The sequence below is a fragment of the Spea bombifrons genome, chromosome 11, assembly GCF_027358695.1.
Source record: "Spea bombifrons isolate aSpeBom1 chromosome 11, aSpeBom1.2.pri, whole genome shotgun sequence".
NCBI lineage: Eukaryota > Metazoa > Chordata > Amphibia > Anura > Pelobatidae > Spea > Spea bombifrons.
The window spans coordinates 31,622,586-31,643,463 of NC_071097.1; the positions used below are offsets into that span (position 1 = coordinate 31,622,586).

General features: G+C 39.0%; 1 protein-coding gene across 1 annotated transcript; it reads left to right on the forward strand.

The window, feature by feature from the left end:
• Positions 1–3,151: 3,151 nt before the first annotated feature.
• Positions 3,152–16,642, forward strand: GABRP (gamma-aminobutyric acid type A receptor subunit pi). The gene is made up of 9 exons (XM_053450608.1): positions 3,152–3,246; positions 4,182–4,294; positions 9,845–9,912; positions 10,334–10,551; positions 11,150–11,232; positions 12,553–12,690; positions 14,439–14,591; positions 15,262–15,455; positions 16,366–16,642. Exons 1-9 carry the CDS (start codon positions 3,197–3,199, stop codon positions 16,636–16,638), a joined length of 1,290 nt encoding a protein of 429 aa, XP_053306583.1. The 5' UTR covers positions 3,152–3,196; the 3' UTR covers positions 16,639–16,642.
• Positions 16,643–20,878: the final 4,236 nt, after the last annotated feature.

Below are 20,878 nucleotides of genomic sequence, written 5' to 3' on the forward strand. Positions count from 1 at the left end.
TTCTAAATATTAAGTTTAACAAACCATTAAAAGTAATAAGTAACAAATAAGTAATAACCTGATAACGATATACATTTATAAGTACACAGGTATCAATATTTCAATCACATACATCTATAAAAGCTTAATTTTATTTTCTGGTAATATAAAATGATAACTGTGCAATTAAACTTGAACTTATTTAAGGTAAAGGTGATTCAGAACAAATGTAAAATAAAGAACAGACATTTATTAAGCTTTCGTTACATATGAAATCTCTTCTAAATCTTTAATTCCCTTCCTAGTGCAGGCTTGTATGGGAGAAAATATATAAATATATATATATATATATATATATATATATATATATATAATGTATGTTTTTACCTTTTGGCATAAATCTTAATTAAAATAAGGAATGTAAAAATTAAATACTAAATACGGTTAACTCTGACGCAACAAATGATTCCGCTTCAGACAAATGTTTGGGGTGCATTCAAGTTATTTTGCTAATGGAAGGGGTCGGCTGAGTAAAGGCGATGATTGGCAACAATGTGATCATGATGGAGGACCTATAGGGGTGCACTTTGTTTCTTTACAGTATTGCTGCAAAGCGTCTCGCCATCTTATTGTTGACAAAGATTTTTTCTCTGCTGTGATCATGAATGAACCCGGATGAAACTCATCGATAGCTGTACCATTTACCTGGACAAAAGTCCCCAAATCGGGGATCTGATCAGGTGCTGGTGACAGTATTTTAAGGTATTACGTGGTTGATTGGCTTTGGCTTCCATTATAAAACCTGGGTGAAGGTAACGAGAGTTCAGAAATCCCTAAAACGTTGTAAGTGCTTACTAATCCATTGGCACTATAGAAAAAAAATCTGGATTGCTTTTTTTTAGCGGTGGTTTTTCCTCCTCGAATATTTCCTTCCGCTGCTAGCTTTAGTTGTTATTTACTGCATCAAATCAAACATAGTAATTAAAAAATGCTTCATTGCAGAAGGTTCAAAACAAGGCTTCACCAAGCAGCTGCCTTCCACGAGTGGCTGGCTGGAAGCCATCCAGATGTGCCCCGCATGCACAACATGTTAATCCAGCCTTCGAAGTGCACTTTCATCGACGGTAATGGGAGAAATTTAGAAAAAAAGTTGCATATGTTCCATAGCAAGAACAAACGCAAAGTGGCATCCAACTCCCATTACAGTTCTACGTGGAGCCCCTCTTTCCGGGTCCAGCGCGGTCTAGCACCCAACCGCGTTGGGATTTTTACCGTATCAGAATATTTAATAGAGAAAAAAAAATGTTCATCAATATAATGGCCAACGAGAAAAAAAAATTAAAGAAATTCAATAATAAAATAAAATACGTATTTCTCAAATATGGTAAAATAAAAAATTTGAATTATTTCAATTTTATTATAAAAAAAAATAAAGAAAAATGATCTAACTCAAACCTTTTCGTTCTTTTTAAAAGCTACATTGTTGGCTTATAAAAAATTAGTTCACGGAGGAGCTCATGAAAATACATAATTTTTGCAATATCTTGATATGTTATTTCGTTATAAACAACCCATTTCTCTCTTGTTTGTGATAAGCTGCTTAAAAACAATCAAGAAGGCAACTGAGAGAATCCACTTCTTTCATACGATTGTCGAGAATAATCAGTAAAAGTAACAGGACAATCTGACGAAGTAAATCTCGGAATCCCAAATGATCGTTTGGATTTTAATATATTTTGACATCGGATTAGACGTGGCTATAGTTCACATTGAGCAGAACGCAAGGCACGGCGTTTGAATATTTCCCATGCATGGTTGACAGCAGTATGTTGAATCTCTCTACTTCTAACCTATTTGAGATATTTAACCCCTTAAGGACAATGGGCGGTCCCTAAACCCATTGAAAACGATGCATTTTGAGCCCGTACATGTACGGGCTTTGTCATTAAGGGGTTAAAAAGTGGAGTTAGAAACCAGTTTGTTCCGATAAGCTGATTCCTTCCCTTTCGTAGTTGCTGGAGCTATTTTGAATCAGCGTCCAAGCTCAGTCAGGTGTGAAATTAAGTACATTTGAATAGTTTTGCTTAAATAGATCCAAGTGATACTGTACGTTGGATTACTGCCTACTCACCGAACCATGATGGCTAGCCCAAGGCAGAATAAATTGTCTTATTTGGAAATCTGATTTAACAATACTTTTTTTCCAAAGGAAAGCACATTGTCCATTTTTAAACAGAACAAATTCCAAAAATAAATAAATTTGGTACTTGTAACAAATATTTCCTTTATTTATTGTTTAGGTCTAGTAGTGTAATGGCGGGTAATCTTTTCTTTGGGGTCCTTTACGCTAAATTTGTTACTATTTTTTATTAAACTGCAGGTCAAAGGTCAGTTTAGATCGACTGGTTTTGTAGCGAGGTAGAGGTTGCTTGGCTCACCTAAACCTCAAATCATCTTATATTTCATATAATAGTGCCATGTGAGATTTCTTGTCACCAACAGTCATAGGCATGGATCCTCATAGTGCATATTAATTGTAAGGAAACATAAAATATTTTTTAAGACTTTAGACTCTTCATTTGGGGATGTTATTTTTCAAAATGAAACGGTAGTCACCTGTATGTGCTCTCGCTCACTATTGTGTCTCTGAGCGAGAGCCCACACAGGTGACTACCTTTGTAACATGCAACATGTGATATTATGATGATAATTTTGGTAGTGGGCACACATCACAGATTTAGGAAGTCCCCATCTCAATAACTCCGTAAAAAAAGCCCCCATCATCTTCTTGCCTACTCCAACCCATCTGCCAGGTTCATCTACCTTACCTATCCCTCTACTAACACCTCTCTCCTCTGCCCGTCTCTTCTGCTTACCTGTATGCTCCAGGCTTTAATTTAAGACCCTGACTTTCACTAACAAAGCTGGCTGGTCCTCCTCAAACATTTGCACTTTAACCTCTTGTATATAATACCCCCTCACCCCGGTTTTAGATTGTAAGCCCCTTTGAGGACCCTCCATTCCTTTAGTTTCCTTGAATTCAAATTGTTCTTCATAGTCGCTATACATTCCTATGCATAGGGTGATATTGGGTGATTTTTGTCTTCTGTGTAATTTCATCTCTAGTGATGAGCAGGTCAACATCAGAATACTTAACTTTTTCTTTTTACACTTTAGGTAATACTTCCACATCTTTATCTGTAAACAAAATCCAGAAATGTATTTTCATCATCTGGAAAACCAAGCACTTCTACTCATCTTCTGTAGGTAAGATAGACATATAATTTGTTTTTGGAAAATTGCGCTCACAGACAGTCAAAGACTATGATTACAGGGATAAGTGAAAGATCTCATGGAATAAAGGGGTAAAATTGTGAGCATGTTTTCACTTTTTTGCTAAGTTTCCCTTATGTGAATCCCATGGGAGAAGGCATCTTAACTTTCTGCTCTGCGGATCTGCAGGAATAGCCCTTCTGAGTTACACCGTGGTGGACAATCATTGTTTATGGAAGCTTCAGACTGAGGTGTATAGTTACATTACAATCGACTCCATGTCCCCCCAAAAAATGGAGCCTTGGCAACCCCCACCACTAATTTTCCTGTTTCCATGCAAGGATGAATACAGACCTGATAATTGCCACCCTGCCCCGACTTTGCCAGTCATCTTATGTAAGGACAACAGCCCCACTATGGCCCTCACCATCATGCCTTCCCCCCAATCGTATCTTAGTGGGGGCGCGCAGCTGCTGACACAGATCTCAGCACTATACTTCCTTCCTAGTCTGAGTGCTGCCTGCTGCTAGGTGGCAGGAAATGACATCATATGATGTATGAAATTATATGATGTGCATATGATGTAAGGGAGGGATCGTTAGGCAAGACCTATGTTTTTTTTTGGCGCACAGACCTCCGCCAGACAATGGTGGATGTTGAGGTGGCCCCAGAGACAGCTGTTGTAGGCCTCTAATGTAGACCTGGGCCAAGGGCAACTTCCCTTTTTGCCCATTTCAAAGACCGTTAACATAATTTACAAGGGATAAAGTCCCTGTAGTAAAGTCACCAAACGCACAATTTAACACAACACACAGGAACGTTTATATCCCTGACACCATGCTAAAGTAACTATTATACCTGCATCAACCTAAATATTATTACCAACCTAAACTGATCATTTATATATATTTTGCATTTGTTTCCAACAGCATAATGTATTTTTCCACTGTTTGTGCTGATGGAATAGAAGGGGAAATTTTACCTCCAACAATTCAGAAGCTGATGAAAGGATACAACAAGTACCTGCGTCCCTTCTTTGATAGTAAGTGCTGCGATTTATTGCATATTAAGCTCTGTGAAAGGTTTTGGGATTTACTCGGCGTAGTAAGGTCTGTGTTACGTGCTGCGAGCTGCTATATTCTAATATGTTGTGTTTCAAAATGCTTTGCAGTACAATAAATGGTGATTTAGAGCAGTTGGGATGTTTCTTATTGTCTTAGAATGTGAGAAAATGCATAAAAAAATGCCTGACCATGTCGGATATAGAAGCAAGTTTAAAAAAATGCCCCTTTGTGGTAAAGTGCAGAAAGTAGCAATATTTGCTCCAGAAATGTTTTCAGGGAGAAAAACCCACCTTTTTTTATCCTTTTTTGAGCATTGTGATGTATGCACCACCCGGCCACTTGTGATGCCAAGCCTTTGCCGTAAATCCTGCAAATACAGTACTTTCAACTGATGCCCTAAAGTCCTCATCTTCAGCTTAAAGAAAAGGGCCACTCCAAAAAAGAAACGGCAGTGAATTGCATGGGTATATATTCTAGTCCACTAGCGGCCTCAAGTGGATGGAGGATGCATTCCATCCTTCATTGACTTGATTAGAAGTAAGAGACCACCCGGGGGGTCACTGGCACATGGAATTAAATAAACAGGCACCTATGGAAGTAGTCGTTTTAGAATATTCCACCATTGGGCCTTCATGGGGTGCATTTTTACACAGGCAATTTTCTTTTTGATATTTTTGGAGTGCTTCATTACTTTTGGTCAGATATGAGAAATTAAGGTTCATGGTCGCAAACTCTGGATGACCCCTTAAAAGATATGTTTAAAAAACACATGTTTCCCATTAGTTTCACCCTTTGAGTGTCATGGGGATGGGCACTGAATGCATTGGATAAACCTAATGCCCCCTCACTTATGGTACGTAGATATGGTGGGTTAGATGGTGCTCCCAAGTGAATGGACAGTGATTGTGTCCACCCTCCTGGTATCCATGGGATGCATTGGACTGACCTCACCCTCCGCCACATAGGGTACTAAGAACGTAGAACAAGTTGCTCTTAGAGGGATAGTATATGAAGGCACAAGACTGACCCCTTAACTTCTTAGTAAATAGACCACAAAGCTTTGTTGACCACAAGGTCAGCTCATGTAGCGTGCGGCCGGTCATATCCAGTGGCCGTCCGCACGCTGCAGCACCCGTGTGCCAGGTGGCCGATCCGGGCCTGATTGACCACTTCATCTGCCAGGGATACTATAGAGCTTTTAATGGCGGTGTATGGCTGGTTGCACAGCATGCAACACACTTAATGTTAAACTAATGTGAAGATTTTGAATAATCAGCTCGAGACACCGTGGCGCATTCCAGGACAATGTCCCCTGGAGAGGTCTGCAGGGATTCTGCTAAACTATATGAGACAGTTTGATATTTCTTTTATATATTTGCTCATCTCCCTCTGGTTATGCCTTCAAATTGCAACCGTTAAAGCAACACACATGTTTAGTATTTATGCGATGTGGTGTCAAAAAATGAGGGGACTGGGAGGGAAGGAGTGTGAATATGGATGAATATGATGTACTTGCTTACATCACAGAGGTCCTTCTTTCATGTATCAGAAATACATATTAGTGATGGCCGCGGATTCTTGACTGTAAAACTTGATTTTCTTCCGAGGAAAATCTCTGCTGGAGTTTCCATTCAGTATAACCTTTTACCCCCACCTCTACTCTTTCTGTACCCTGACGTTACCCTCCCTATTACCCCATTAGCTTTACTCAACCTTGCCATTCATTTTTGCTTTTCTGCATACGGTAACCTCACCATTCCAGGTAAAGGTTATCAATTGATATGATGATTTGCATAATTCATTGATTGCATTTCCATGTAATATTTATTAAAAACACACTAAACTACACAAAACTACAACATTCATTTACATTTTTAAATGTTTACCTTTTAAAAATAATAATTATAATAATAATTATAGTGATTTTTACAACATTCTCTACAAAACATATACACTACAGTTCAAAAGTTTAGAGTCACTTTTCACTGGAAAAGAAAGAACTCTCTACCTGTGTTAAAATGAGCCTTTTAAACTTGGATCAGCGAACACAACGTGCCATTGGAACACAGGAGTGATGGGAGTGATAAAGGGCCATTGGAACACAGGAGTGATGGGAGTGATAGAGGGCCATTGGAACACAGGAGTGATGGGAGTGATAAACGGTTCTGTATGCCTATTAAAAATGAGCTGTTTCTAGCTACAATAGTCACTTACAACATTAACCTCTTCTGCGCTGGATTTCTGATCAATTTCATAATTTCTAAGCGACCCCAAACTTTTGAACAGTAAAATGTAGTGCATTTATTCAATAGATATTAAGAGACATTAAATTCCAGATTGTGTGTGTGTGTGTATATATATATATATATATATATATATATATATATATATACACACACACAATCTGGAATTTAATGTCTCTCTCTCTATATATATAGCTATACTGTATGTAGATACACTGATATTTATATATACTATAATGTTCATATTATATGACTACATCGTTTAAAGGTCTCGGTGCTTCCATTGCAGCCATGTTCCGGTATAATGTTATTTGCTCTGTACATTTTTTTCTTTCTATTTTTCCCCCCACTTCTTATAGTGATTATGCAAATACCTCCTTTTTTGCATTATATATATATTCCTTGTTCCGAAAAGTACAATAAAACCGAAGTGTAAAAAACAAAGGTTTTCTTGTTTGAGAAGGCAGGAAAACTTTTAACTGATAAATATATTGAGGCACTAGAAACAACCGATTACTTGAGAATATGTCATTGCAATGAAAGGACCGAAATATGCTATACATATAAAAGTGCCGCCGGCGTGCAATGTATTATCCTGACAATGGAATATCAGAATCTGATTTTAGAGCAGCTTGATGGAGGTGGCACTGAAAATATTACAACGTGATTTATGACACAAATTGAGCAGTTTTTTCATCAACCTGTCTCTCATCCTCGGCCCCCCAGTCTAAAGGCCGTAACAAGCTCATGAAATCAGCATCAGATGTCTAAAATTCTGATAGCGTCATCGATCAATTCAACTCCTGAATAGTTTGCATTTTATTGTCTTTTTTTTTCAAACTAATCGCAGTACATCTCTAATATGGATAAGAATGTAAACCAAACAGTTGTCATGGTAACTACAACATCCACCATTTATTCGCTAAGCATACAAGGTCACAGGAAAGGTTGTGATGTCAATGGGCATGACATCATAAAGCCATATTTCGATGGCTGCTACATCCTATGAGGTCACAGCCATATAGCTGTGATGCAGCTGTAACTGTAATGTGGCTTTTTTTTTATTTAAATAATCTTAGGATCACCAAAGATATATTGTAACTGCAAGCAGTATTATAACATTTTAGTGACGCAAGATTTAACTTTTGTAGATCCCATAGATGCTGTGACGGTGCCCCCTTTATTGTAATTTATTGTTATTCATTCATATATCCCATATTCATATTTTAACCTCATTGTAGAGGTGGGCAAAAGCTTTCATCCATATCCTAAAAATAGCAGAAAATCCCCCCCCCAAAAAAGGCAGAAAAATTAAGGGTATTTGTGAATATTCCCATGGGAAGAACACTTGTCACCCAGCTTAATTCTTCTTCAGGTATCCTACGTATCCTCAGTGACATATCTCAGCCTAGGCCAACTACGCCAAGGCCTAGGGCGGCAGTCCCCCCCAAATATAAAACCTCTTTGGCGATCAAGCCCCCCCGGGGGTTCTGCTGCACAATGGGCTGGTTATGGGGGCATCTATGCCTATTTACACCATGCGGCTGTGTTGGCTTAATTAAAAGGCGTTGTGCCCCTTTTAAGTTACAGCGCTCAGGGATATGACATCATATCCCCCCACTTTGTTTCTTAAAGGCACACAGCACCTTATTATACCGGAGACACCGACCACAGATATGGAATGGACTGGTTGCGCATTAGCTTAGATTTTTTGGTGAGATGATGAACCCATTTCCCCTTAGAAGCACCTGAGATTAAGTTCTAGTCCTGTTAAAATCTGTAAAAAAAAAAGTATTGTAGATGTGTGTAAAACAGTCTAATGCGTGTTAAAATATTTTTCGCTAGGAAAAGATCATTCTGATCAGGGGTTACAGCGGCAGGGGATATTTTTTTTTAACAGAAACGAATGAGAAAAGGCACTCCCCTGGTAGTGAAGGGTTAACTCCCTTATTTTCAAAATGAAATATAAAATAAATTACGTAATTCTATTGAAACATACAGGGCCTTAAACACTTCTGATGTGTTCTCCACCGTGTGCTAATTAAGTGAAAAGATAAGGCGTTTGTTAATGAAGAGGCAGCTGACGAGCACATCTGTCTTACTGCTGGCGAGATGGCATGTGCCAATATTTTGTGCTACTAAAAAAAAATCAACCAATACACTTAACACAGTTGGCAAAGAAGGAGAGTAAATTAAGGTCATATTCGTGTTATAAACAGACGTTCTTAAGACTATACCCATATTTAACCCCTTAAGGACCAGGGCATATTTAACACCATAGGACCAGAGCAATTGTCTTGTTTTTGTTATGTCCTTTTTTCAACCAGTGTTTTCAATCTTTCTCGTTTATAGAATTCACATAAATTATATATATATATATATATATATATATATATATATATATATATATATATATATATATGTAAACCCTAGTGTTTATTATTTATTTATTTTTTTTTACAAAAAGCTTGTTCGAGTTACACCATTAGATGGTACAAAAGTGACTGATTCCACGTTGGCTATTCTGCTGATTTTTGCTGTGTATGGCAAAGTCTCCTGAGCGGGGAAGCATCTCAAACTCCTTTGTACATATTTTCTCCTTCTGGGAATCTTTAGGAACTTAAAAAGCGAGTTCATCAGCCAAATGGCTGGACATGGCTGCCCTCCAAAGCTGGTGGTGCTCGATTCTCGGCAGGGCTACGCATGTAGCGTCCTGCAAGTCGGTCAGCTAGGTCAACAGTGAAGTTAGTAGTTGAAGTCAACATCAAATATATCATTCCTATTGAGTTCTGGATCATCTCAGCTCTTCCTCTAGTTGGATCCTTACTTACTTACACCTCCTTTCTGTCAATATACTTGTTGACTTGCCTTTTCTGATTGCTAGTCGGCAGCTGAGTCGACTTCAAACGTTGTCCACTTGGCAGAGTTGGCCCAAGCATCTTAACCGAACTGATTTGAAATTAAAATGAATTATATTTTTCAGGACTGAAAATATGTAAAATTCAAAAGATCGCTCAAATAAATGTGATTCTGTCACCTAAAAATCCTTAATATTAGCCGTAACATGTACCAAATTGACATTTTTAGGAAAGTGTAATACAATCTTTTAACCTGAGAATGTGAGGCTGTGGCGACTTTGGGTACTCATCCAAACCGACCCATATTCATACTTTATGGTGGAGCTTCCAGTGACATCCTCTCCCACAACTGCATGACTTATTATTTAATATTTAAGATATCAAAAATAGTTTGTAATGCATTCTCTTTAAACATTTCTTTTAACAGATGGGCCTGTAACAGTTGGAATGAGTTTGGACATTGCAAGTATTGACACCATATCAGAGATTAACATGGTAAGATTCCATAAAGTGTATTTGTCCATAGCTCACATACTAATTATTGACCGTATCAGTCTTGAGCACGTATTCTTAATTCTTTTTTCTCCTTAATTTATTTGTTTCTTTGGTGGAGGCTGATCTCTTCTTTTCTCACTTTTTCCAAACACAACATTTTATAGTTCTGTATCCATCTATAAACCTAAGGTTTTTATGAACTAAAAAGTAGTCCATTGTTTGAAAGCATTCAGGAATTCAAGATAAATAAAAATGATCAAACACAGTCCTGATGATGCATTCCTGATGGTGCATCAGATCAGCTAACGTGCTTTGGCCAGACCTTTGCCGATAAGTCTCCTGTTTATTGAAAGCAGAATTTTGCAGGTTGGGACCTGAGCGCTGGCAACTTCTTCTTTATCCATAATATTGTGTTTTCTAGGATTATACAGCTACCATCTTTTTGAGACAGCGCTGGACCGATGAAAGACTTTGCTTTCAGGGCAACAAGAGCTTAAGTTTAGATGGACGGCTTGTGGAGCTTCTTTGGGTGCCTGATACATTTATAGTGGATTCAAAAAAGTCATTTCTCCACGATATCACGGTGGAAAATCGGCTCATAAGGATTTATCCCAACGGGACTGTACTCTATGCCCTACGGTAAAAATAAATACATATATTTGACATCTATGATGTAAAAATCTTTTTTAGGCATTGCTCTTTTTGTGCGCATATCACACCTTTACACATAATGTAATGACACTGCATAAGTAATAGCTGCTTTCATTGAACCTCCTTAACCCTGTTTAAGTGGCTTAACAGACGGAATTAACATAAAATGTTCTCGTTTTCTATTTTTTTTAAGTCTAATTTCCCTTCCCAATGGGCAGAATGGTTTATACAGTCCCTCTTAAAGGGACAGTACGGTGCTTTTAGCAGCCAATCAGCATCAAGAAAAAACTCCTATTGGGAGCACTTTCTAGGCATGCGTGTGTGTGGTCTCGTTAGACCACCTAGAACTTGAGCACAAGCCTGGGTAGGAGCTGGCTGGCGGTGAGTATAGCTAAGTAGGTATGATGGCCGAAGTAGGATGGCTGGAGCGTCCAGAACAAAAACATTACAAATCTGGAACAAAAAACATTTCTCAATAAATCTTCACAGGCATATACGTGCAGCTAGCAGACTGTTATCGTAGTGATAGTTGTATATGGGCCATTGTGGCTAATAAAATACTCCAAGTTTTTTTTTTTAATTACAGAATAACAACTACAGTAGCATGCAGTATGGATCTAACCAAATATCCAATGGATAAACAGACGTGTACCCTGCAACTGGAAAGCTGTAAGAAATTATATTATTAACAATATTATATCACATACGGTATATATCATTATTAAGCATTTAAAAAACATTTAAATTGACCTTTTAAAAAACAAAACAAACTTGAATGGAGGTCTTTTTAAAACCAATGCAGCTGTTTTTTTATATATATATTTTAACTGGCCCTAATAATGTATTTATTTATTTTCTGGAAAAGAAAGTCAGCAATTTATCAAACCTATATTTTATATACTTTTCTATAGTTTTCTTGGCAGGAGTAAAATATAATGCTGAATATTTTTTTTTTTATCTGTTATTTTATCAATCCCAAAAAAGTCCCATCTGATTTATTGTAATACCTGGCTGCGGAGGTTGCTCAGAATTCTGGGAATTTCTGCCCTTGAACAAATTAAGATCTACAGATCATTGTAATTATTGTCGACAAGAATAAAAGTCGAGCTTTTTTTTAAAAAAATGTACTTCATCGCTAATTTTTCAAATGTAATCTGTAGCTGTACTAATTTATGTATTCTGCAGAGCAGGAATTTTCATTAAAAAAATCAATTTCATCCAATGCGAATTACTTACTGTTATTACATTTATTGCATTATTTTGTCTATGGGTGACAGTTAATACAAGATCATTGCTTATGTAACTCTAATATGAGTCCCTTCCAGGTAACTTTATGAGAATTGTCAATATTACACCAATAATTCAATAAAAGAATAAAATCTAAAAAAAAAATAATAAAAAAAATAATACTACATTATAATACTTATACAACCTAGTTTTATACACTAAGTTGAAATGTATACTTATTTAAAACTCAAATACAACCCAACAAACTTTGAGATGAATTCAGTAAATTGAGTCTCTATCAGCCCCGTTGGTATTGGTGCTTCTATGAGATGAGTTCCTACTTGTAATAATTGTAACTGATCTCAGCAGGGATCCAGATACTGTGGAACTGGATGATCTCCATCATACGCTGATTCATCTTAAAGATCAACCATGTTGACAAGAACCTGGGTCTCAAGAATGGTCTCCACATGCTTAGCTTGGCCAACCAAGCCATAGCTGTTGGATCTCTGTTATTCTGTAATTTGATCGCTAAATACATTTTTTTCGGCTTTTGCTGAAAGATTTTAGTATTTTTCACTTCTATTCCCCTGTCTCATTTCCCATTTCAGTCCGGGTTGGATCCTGCTGACTTCAGCACATAGCGATACATTCTTTTTTTTCAGTCTTACGGAAATATTGAGTTTTGTAGCTATTTGTAGTATTGATGTATCCATTGGCTCGCTCGCTGCTGTTATCACGTTCCTCTCGTTCTCCCTGTAGGGGGTTATAACATCAATGATGTTATGTTTTACTGGACCAGAGGAAATGATTCCGTCCGAGGGCTTAATACTCTACGCTTGGCACAATATACAGTTGAAGATCATTACACATCTGTGTCAGAAGCAGTATACGAAACAGGTTGGTGCGGCCGCTTACCTTACGCTGCTTGGATTCCTGTGGCTTTCCTTCCTATGAGGTCAAATTGTGAAAAATACATGTTTATTTGAACACATTATTTCCAATTTGGTGTTCCATCCTTCCCTCTGTAGTTATGGAAGAGAGAATTATCTATCTTGTTCACCATACAGTATTTTTTCCCTTACATGTTCCGCAAGCTCATGCAGCATACCTTCCGCGTGTCCCAAATCAATCTTTGGGACCCAAATACCTCTTTTCTCGTCCATCAGTCTTCTTCTTAATAATGTAATATGAAGAAGTTTTAATATACTGAGAGGTTGGAACAGTCCCCCAACAGAAATGGTAGCGGGTAATACAGTGAGGGGGGTTAAACATGCATGGGACTGGCATATGAGTAGGGTTGTCAACCATAGTTGTGCGGGTCGGTGAAGGTGGAGCCATGAAGGGGTAGCACCACAAAAAGTAGGAGCCACAAAAGGGGGCAGGGCCACAAAAGCTGGGGCACCTCAAAAAGGTGGAGCCACAAAAAGGGGCAGAGGCGCAAAAGGTGTGGCACCTCAAAAAGGTGGAGCCACAAAAAAGAGAAGAGCCACAAAAGGTGGGGCTCCTCAAAAGGGTGGAGCCACAGAAAGGTGCGGAGCCACAAAAGGTGTCGTACTTCAAAAAGCTGGAGCCACAAAGGGGGTCGGAGCCACTCAATGTTGCATGCAGCAGCACTGTCTGGAGATCGAGTCTGCGATTCCCTCCTTGAATGTTGGAGTTGAGTGAGATTGCCTGCTCTCTGCCCCCCGTCTCGAGTATTTTTGGGGATTTTTTTTTCTCTTTGCTCATTTTATTGAAACGTGTTTTGGGAACGCATTTACTCAGTTAACGTTCGGCTAGATGGAGTCGGAATAAATGTTTGCCCAGGAAACGTGGTTCGGATAAAAGGTGCTATGTTTACAGCCAGCATGTGGGGAGTAAACGAGATGTAACGGCGTATACTGGGTTTCCTTAGCACTATAGTGTACTGAGACTTATATAACCTGCATCTGCTTCTCGTGCATCGCCTACAGCTTGCTTCGGACTCAGTCAGAACAAATAACAATTTTTAGCTGCTCTCTCATACATGAAAGTAAACCACATTTCACAGTCATGTAAAAATAAGCAATTTTAAGCCTCATTATTATACTAGGATATAAAAAAGGCAAGACATTTCTTCTGCATTTAGGTTCTTTAAATTAGAGGGAACTTGGTGAGGATTCTAGCCGTCCATAATAATAATATTGGGCGGAGGAGACAGGTTGCAGCTGCAGCATTATCTTTTGATTTTCGATGGATTTTGTGAGTGGGATTGGGCTGCGGAGATGTTAATAAGTGAGCCATATTTTCAGGCTCTCTTGATTCACTTAGGGGCAATTAGGTTGTTTGTCTGCTTCTGTAACCAGCAGGTGTACTCATTTTCAGGAACTCAGTTTCAGGAGTCGTGAAACCATATAAACAGATTATGCAGCTGCTTAGGGCCCCCATTGGTCTAATGGGACCCCTCAGAGGATATGGAAGGGTTAAGGCACACATGCCTCTTAAATTTATATCACTATAGTATGTTCATCAACTAACTTCTGATCATAAGTATTATGCTCTTTCGGTATAATTATTTTATCAATTGTACGTACTTACAACGGGGCCCACCTTAATCTCATAATTTAGGGCCCCAAAGATAATCACGAGTCCCACAATAACACATCTGTCCTTGGTTTCTCTTGCAGGGCGCTATCCAAAGCTAGTGTTTCACTTTGAATTGAAGAGAAACATTTTATATTTCATCCTTGAAACATACGTGCCCTCCATTCTGCTGGTTGTGCTTTCATGGGTTTCATTTTGGATCAGTCAGTCTTCTGTACCGGCCAGAATATGTATAGGTATGTGACACACCTTTTACTTGGCATCGAGTTCTTTCGTGTGAAGTTCTTTATTGGTTTGATGAACTAATTCAGTTGCTGTAGAATGTGGAGATTAAAGGAATGAGATGGAAAAGGGCTGTAAAGTAATGGGCAGATGCCTAAGGATTCGAGCTGTAGAGGGCACTTTAGTTATGGGCAGAAAGTAGTGATTTTCATCCCGGGGAAACTGTTACAGATGGCCAGTATGGATCAAAATGGACACAAAGTGCATTCTACAACATTATATATTTATATATTTTAGATAGATGTCATCGCAGGAGATGTGATCTCCTAGTAGTTTAATGCAGAGCTTCTGAACCCTGTCCTAACAACAGTCCTGTTAATCCATACCCCTAGGTGAATGCAATAATCTTTGCTTTCTTACATCGTGTATGGCTCACATTAATAAAGTGAGTTGCTGGGGTATGACATCATCACATTTGGTGGTTTACAGTAGCCTCCCCTAAGTGGACCCATTTCAGCTTCTTTACATCAATATTTATTTTATAATCCTTGTTTATTGTTTTCTATCCACTCTGTGTCTCTTATTTTTCTGACACACACAAAAAAAATTATACTGTGAGAATGAACTGTGAACTAATACTAGTGTTTTGTAAAACTTCATTCTTGTGTGTGTTTTTTTTGGTAGGTGTGACAACGGTGCTCACCATGACAACGCTCATGATGGGAGCTAGAACATCTCTCCCCAATGCAAACTGCTTTATAAAGGCAATTGATGTTTACCTCGGAATCTGTTTCAGCTTTATATTCGGGGCTCTTCTGGAATACGCAATTGCGCACTTTTGTACTCTTCATCGACTAGATCAAAACAACTCAACAAAGGTAGCAAAGCACTGATAATCAAAAAAAGGCTTCTTTGCCTTGATGTACTGAGTTCTGATGTGCACAGTACTCGCTAGATAATGAGACATATTAAATGATTAAATCATTATGAGTTAATAGCGTAAGCAAGTTCGCTTACTTGGGGGGCACTAGAGAGACATGCACAACCCCCCATTACTATTATTATTATTATTATTAAACGCAGCCTTAGTGTTTTTCACTGTCCATCATCTCTTCTACCTGGGGTACTTAGAGGTAGGCAGGGTCGGGATTTTATTTGTTTAGTCTGGGAGTGGGATGCAAGAACTGGTAACTAGATGTTCTGATTAGTGTCCTGAGCATGCCTGGGAACTTTCCAGGACAGACTACCCATAGCTCTCCCTCTTCTGAGGCCGTGCCTTTGTGAGGTGATAGGGATAGCCATGTATGAGGACGAGCTAGCCATGCAAGGGGCAAAATTAGCCTTATGAGGGGTGGGGCCAGCCACTGACAAGGGTGGGACTAACTGCAAACAACTTGAAATGGATTGGGAGTAGGAGGAGATTTGTGTGAGGAGTAGGCAGTGACTAAACCCGTCAGCATCAGAGAATGTAGACATTGACCCGGAGACCCAAGAAAGCAGCATGTTACCCGGAGACTCCGGATCAAACCCAGAGGGTTCTCAAGTTTGTCCCAGAGCTCCCAGGGATGCTGTATAGACTTTTAAGAATAATGTAGAAATAATGTAGAATGAGGTCTGGTCATTACTGTCCCACCTAACGTGAGCAGAGCTTCATGGGACATCACAATTCAACCAAGTAAACATCTTTAAGGCTATTCATACCTGGCTGTTTTAGCCGCCCACATCACGAAAAATACCAGCCTGCTCATACATTACTTAATCTTAAATCTAATATTTTTATTTCAACAGGGTAACATGGATGAAGATGACTTAGACATGAACGGCTCCATTGCAGCAGTTTCCTCTAGAGAAAACAACCAAGCAAAAGCTATCAGCACAGAAACTAAAGACAAAGGAAAGCTCCACCGTCCTTTAGCTAAGGCAATGAAACGCTTGCTTTGTATATTTTATTGCTTCCAGGTGGAGAACCCCCATCATATAGATAATTATTCCAGACTCTCTTTTCCTTTATCATTTATGATCGTCAATGTCCTGTACTGGGTGTATTATCTGTATTTTTGAACTATTATTGTCGAATATTATTGCTATTTATATATAAGGTAATAAGCAATATGCTATTACTGTGAATGGAGACCATACTCTTTATAATCTTTTTGTTGTTGTTGTAGCTTGTATCTGAATAGATGAAGGCATATTTAATCATTAATCATTCCACGCAGGAGTTTTAAAATGATTATAATTATTTATTGATTTATATAGTGCCATCATATTCTGCAGTGCTGAACAATGTATATTTTTTATTTTGACAATGATTCTTTTTTGTATATAATCTTATAATATGAATTTTGGATTAAGTTAAGACAAAGCACTTTTTTTTTTAATATTTCTATTTTTTATGCAGCAGTTAAAAAAATGTTGAATGTGAACTGGGTGAAATAAGGTTAAAAGGGATGGACAAACTTTGTATTAATTAAGCATTTCCACTTATTTATATTATTATGGATGTGTATAGATAATTCCTAGGGTTGGCTACAGGAACTCTGCCTCAGCTATGGCTTAGTTTTGTTTAGGGGCAAGCCTTGCCTCACTTGAGGTGAGGCTGGACTCAGAATTTGGGCCGTGAGAAGGCAGAAGCGGGCAATGAGCAGGTAGGAAGTTGGTTTGACCAAAGTCCATTCCTCTGCCTAACAAAATTACCCAGAGTCTCAGGGAAGCAGCACTTAACCCGGAAGCTCCTGGTAAGTCCCCAGGTATGGTGCATACAATGTCAGCTCTTTTTTAGACCTAAATGTTAATTCCCCAGGCAGGACCGGCCCAAGACTTAATGCCGCCTGGGGCGAAGTTTAAAATGACGCCCCCCCCCGCCGACGCCGGGGGGGTGGCATTTTAAACTTCGCCGACGCCACTATCTACCCTAACACCCCCCCCAAGGGACTTACCTTTAAACAGTCCTGCGGCGAGTCTCCCTGCTCTGCCACGGTGCCGGCTTGTAATGCTGAGCGCCGTAAATTGACGTCACTTCCGGCGCTCAGCACTACAAGCCGGCACCGTGGCAGAGCACGGAGACTCGCCGCAGAGGAGAAGGAGAGGGGCGCCGAGCGGGTAAGCGAAAACCACTCGGCGCCACTCTCTCTCCTCCGCTTAAAAAAAAGCGCTTGGGGCGGCAAAGTGCCGCCCCTTCAAAAGTGCCGCCTGGGGCAATTGCCCCAGTCGGCTCCATTGTAGGGCCGGCCCTGTCCCCAGGTCTCCCACCATTAGATTTGCTAGGCAGTGGCACCTGGAGGTAGGGAGCCATTTGGGTACAAAATAGTAAAAGTGATGCAATCACCATGGAATGCTCCACTGATTGAACCGCTTGTATAACTTTTCACAAAATCGCACTTTAAACATAACCCCCCCCCATTTCGATTTTCTTTAGTTAAAGGGAACATTGTTTTATCCTAAATTAGTTATGGTTGCTCCTTTATGTACAAATAATCCTAAATGAAGATTTTAAGGCATGAAAAGTTTGTTGCATGCTTTTAGGCTCTTGCCTTTTGTAACTGCTTGTAAACCAAGAAAACATACATATCAAGTAACATGTATTACAAAAAAAGCTACCTTTTTTAAAACCAATTTTTTATTATATATTATATATCTACTGTATATAGTTGTTTATTTGTTTACCTTGACTACGTGGAGCGGTAGTTTTTTTGCTGGATATTGTACACATTGCCGATGCCAAATTGAACCAAAAACCATTAAAAATAAACACATCATTTCTATTACTGATTATTAATCATGTAAAATTTAGCCTCTTTCATTTTTATTTATTTTTTGCTGGGAACACTTAATTGTCCCGTGGCACCAAAGCTAGCACTGATAGCTTGTTACCATGGAAACTGGAAAAAAAACTTCTTAACATTTTTTTTTATTGTTTTTACGTGATTAAATCTTTCAGAAAAAGAATAAAATGAAAGATCTGCTAGGATTTTTTTTCCTGCTAGAGAGTGCAGTTAATGTTTGTATCTAAATGGAACAGCAGCTTTAATGGGAGCCACAATCTCTCTCTCCCATCTATGGCCAGCCAGTTTTGGCAAAGCTCTGCTCATTTCTTTCCATGTACCTTCTTATCCATAGTCATCTAAAGTTGTTGTGAGTCAATTATAACATGGAATATATGGAATGCTTTCATTTATAACTTAAATAAACTGCATTTTTATACTAAAATGTGTTTTGTCATGCTTGATTAAAAAATAATAATAATAATAGTCATGCAATCTCAAAATAAATCAATCATTATTTAGAAATTAGTGTTCGTTTTACATACCTGTTGTGTCTTGGTGTGTGTGTATGTGTGTGTGTTTGAAGGGGAGAAGTGGCTGAGGGGCCATTTTGCTTTTCCCACCCCCAGTGCCAGAAGGTGCCAGACCTTCCGTCCAACTTCTGGGAAGCAATTCCATCTGGCCCCCTTACATGCTCAATGTATGCCTGCTGGGTACGAGTGCATCACAGTGTTCTACAGCCTTAAAAGCCACAAAAATGCAACTGTGTTATATACATTTTTTTATTATAAATGCCTTTCTTTACTAATTATATAGGTATCAATAGGTCACAAAGTCACAAAGTCTAAAACAAAGACTCTGTTTATTCTTTGGGAAGTGGGCCAGCCTCCCAGCAGAAGTGGTAGAGGGTAATACAGCGAGGGGATTTAAGCATGCATGGGATAGACATACGGCTCCCGAATCTAATACGAGACAAATGACTGATTAAGGTTTCAGTTTTTACATCAGAAAAATGGGTAGACTGCGTTGACTTATTGGTTCTTACTTTAAATTGTATGAAACATCTCAAGCGGCTGTTGGGTATTTTAGATTAACACGGGATTCGTTTGGCTGGGAATCTGTTCTAAAGTCTTACATTGCCTGACTAAAGATTGCAGAAAAATAACACGCTTTATGAAGAAGACAAACAGAAGTCTAGCAAACATCAGCATACTGTTTCTGCTCTCACTGGGCCCGGATGGGACATAAGCCCTTCTAGAGCACTCACTCTGACTCTTATCCCACGGTGGAATTAATTAATGGGCTCCACACCGCCTTTGAGATATTGGGTAATCTGCCTGTAAGAGGAGCCCGTAAGAAATAAACAAAAACAAAGCAGAGAGCTTTAAATTTTTGTTTGCATTTAATTGGATTCTTTACTCTCACTTACTCTCACACTCACTCTCACACTCACTCCACCAGGCCGTCGAAAAAACCCAAAATGTTTCATGCGCTTCTCTTTCTCCGGGGATCTGTCTGCGTTATTCTGGCCTGGTGTTACTTCTGCAACAGGGTGGAGCCTAAAACAGACTACAGGGACAGCCTCTTCGTCGTTCCTCCAATCAGCTGCAGGACCGCCCATGTATTTGCTAAATGGACACCATGAACATTTAAAGAGGCCAAGAAGCTATCATATGCATTAAAGTGCACATGATAGCTGGAGTACCCCTTTAATCTTAACTAGTATCAGGTTGAAAACAGGTTCAACCAAATATTAAGCAGTTTTCTTTTAAAGTTCTAGTCTTTGCATAATATAATGTTTCCATGCAGCAGCATTTTACCCATTTGTATCAGTTCTCACTCTGTTATCTTGGTGCAATCTACTAGACAAACATCTAGACTCCTTATCATACTGCCTGGGGTAAGTAATAGAATGGCTCAGTCATCCTGACGGTCACTCTGAGTAACAAAAGTCTATGTTAGAATAGACGTCATCAGCATTGCCTCAAAGAATCAGCTCAGTGTGGTGTTTGAGCAGAGAAAGTCACCCAAAATAACAAAATAATAAATTTATTGGAACAAAAATTGGAACCAGATTTTTGTCATCGACCAACATTATTGTATACAGCGTTGGGGGGCTTATTACTCTATAGAGCGCTGGGGGGTTATTACTCTATACAGCACTGGGGTTACTCTATACAGCACTGGGGGGATTATTACTCTATACAGCACTGGGGGGATTATTACTCTATACAGGGCTGGGGGGTTATTACTCTATACAGCGCTGGGGGGGTTATTACTCTATACAGCGCTGGGGGGGTTATTACTCTATACAGCACTGGGGGTTATTACTGTATACAGCGCTGGGGGTTTATTACTGTATACAGCACTGGGGGTTATATTACTGTATACAGTGCTGGGGTTATATTACTGTATACAGTGCTGGGGTTATATTACTGTATTCAGCGCTGGGGTTTATTACTGTATACAGCACTGGAGGTTATTACTGTATACAGCACCGGGGGTATATTACCAGAGCCGGCCTTAGGCGTTGTGGC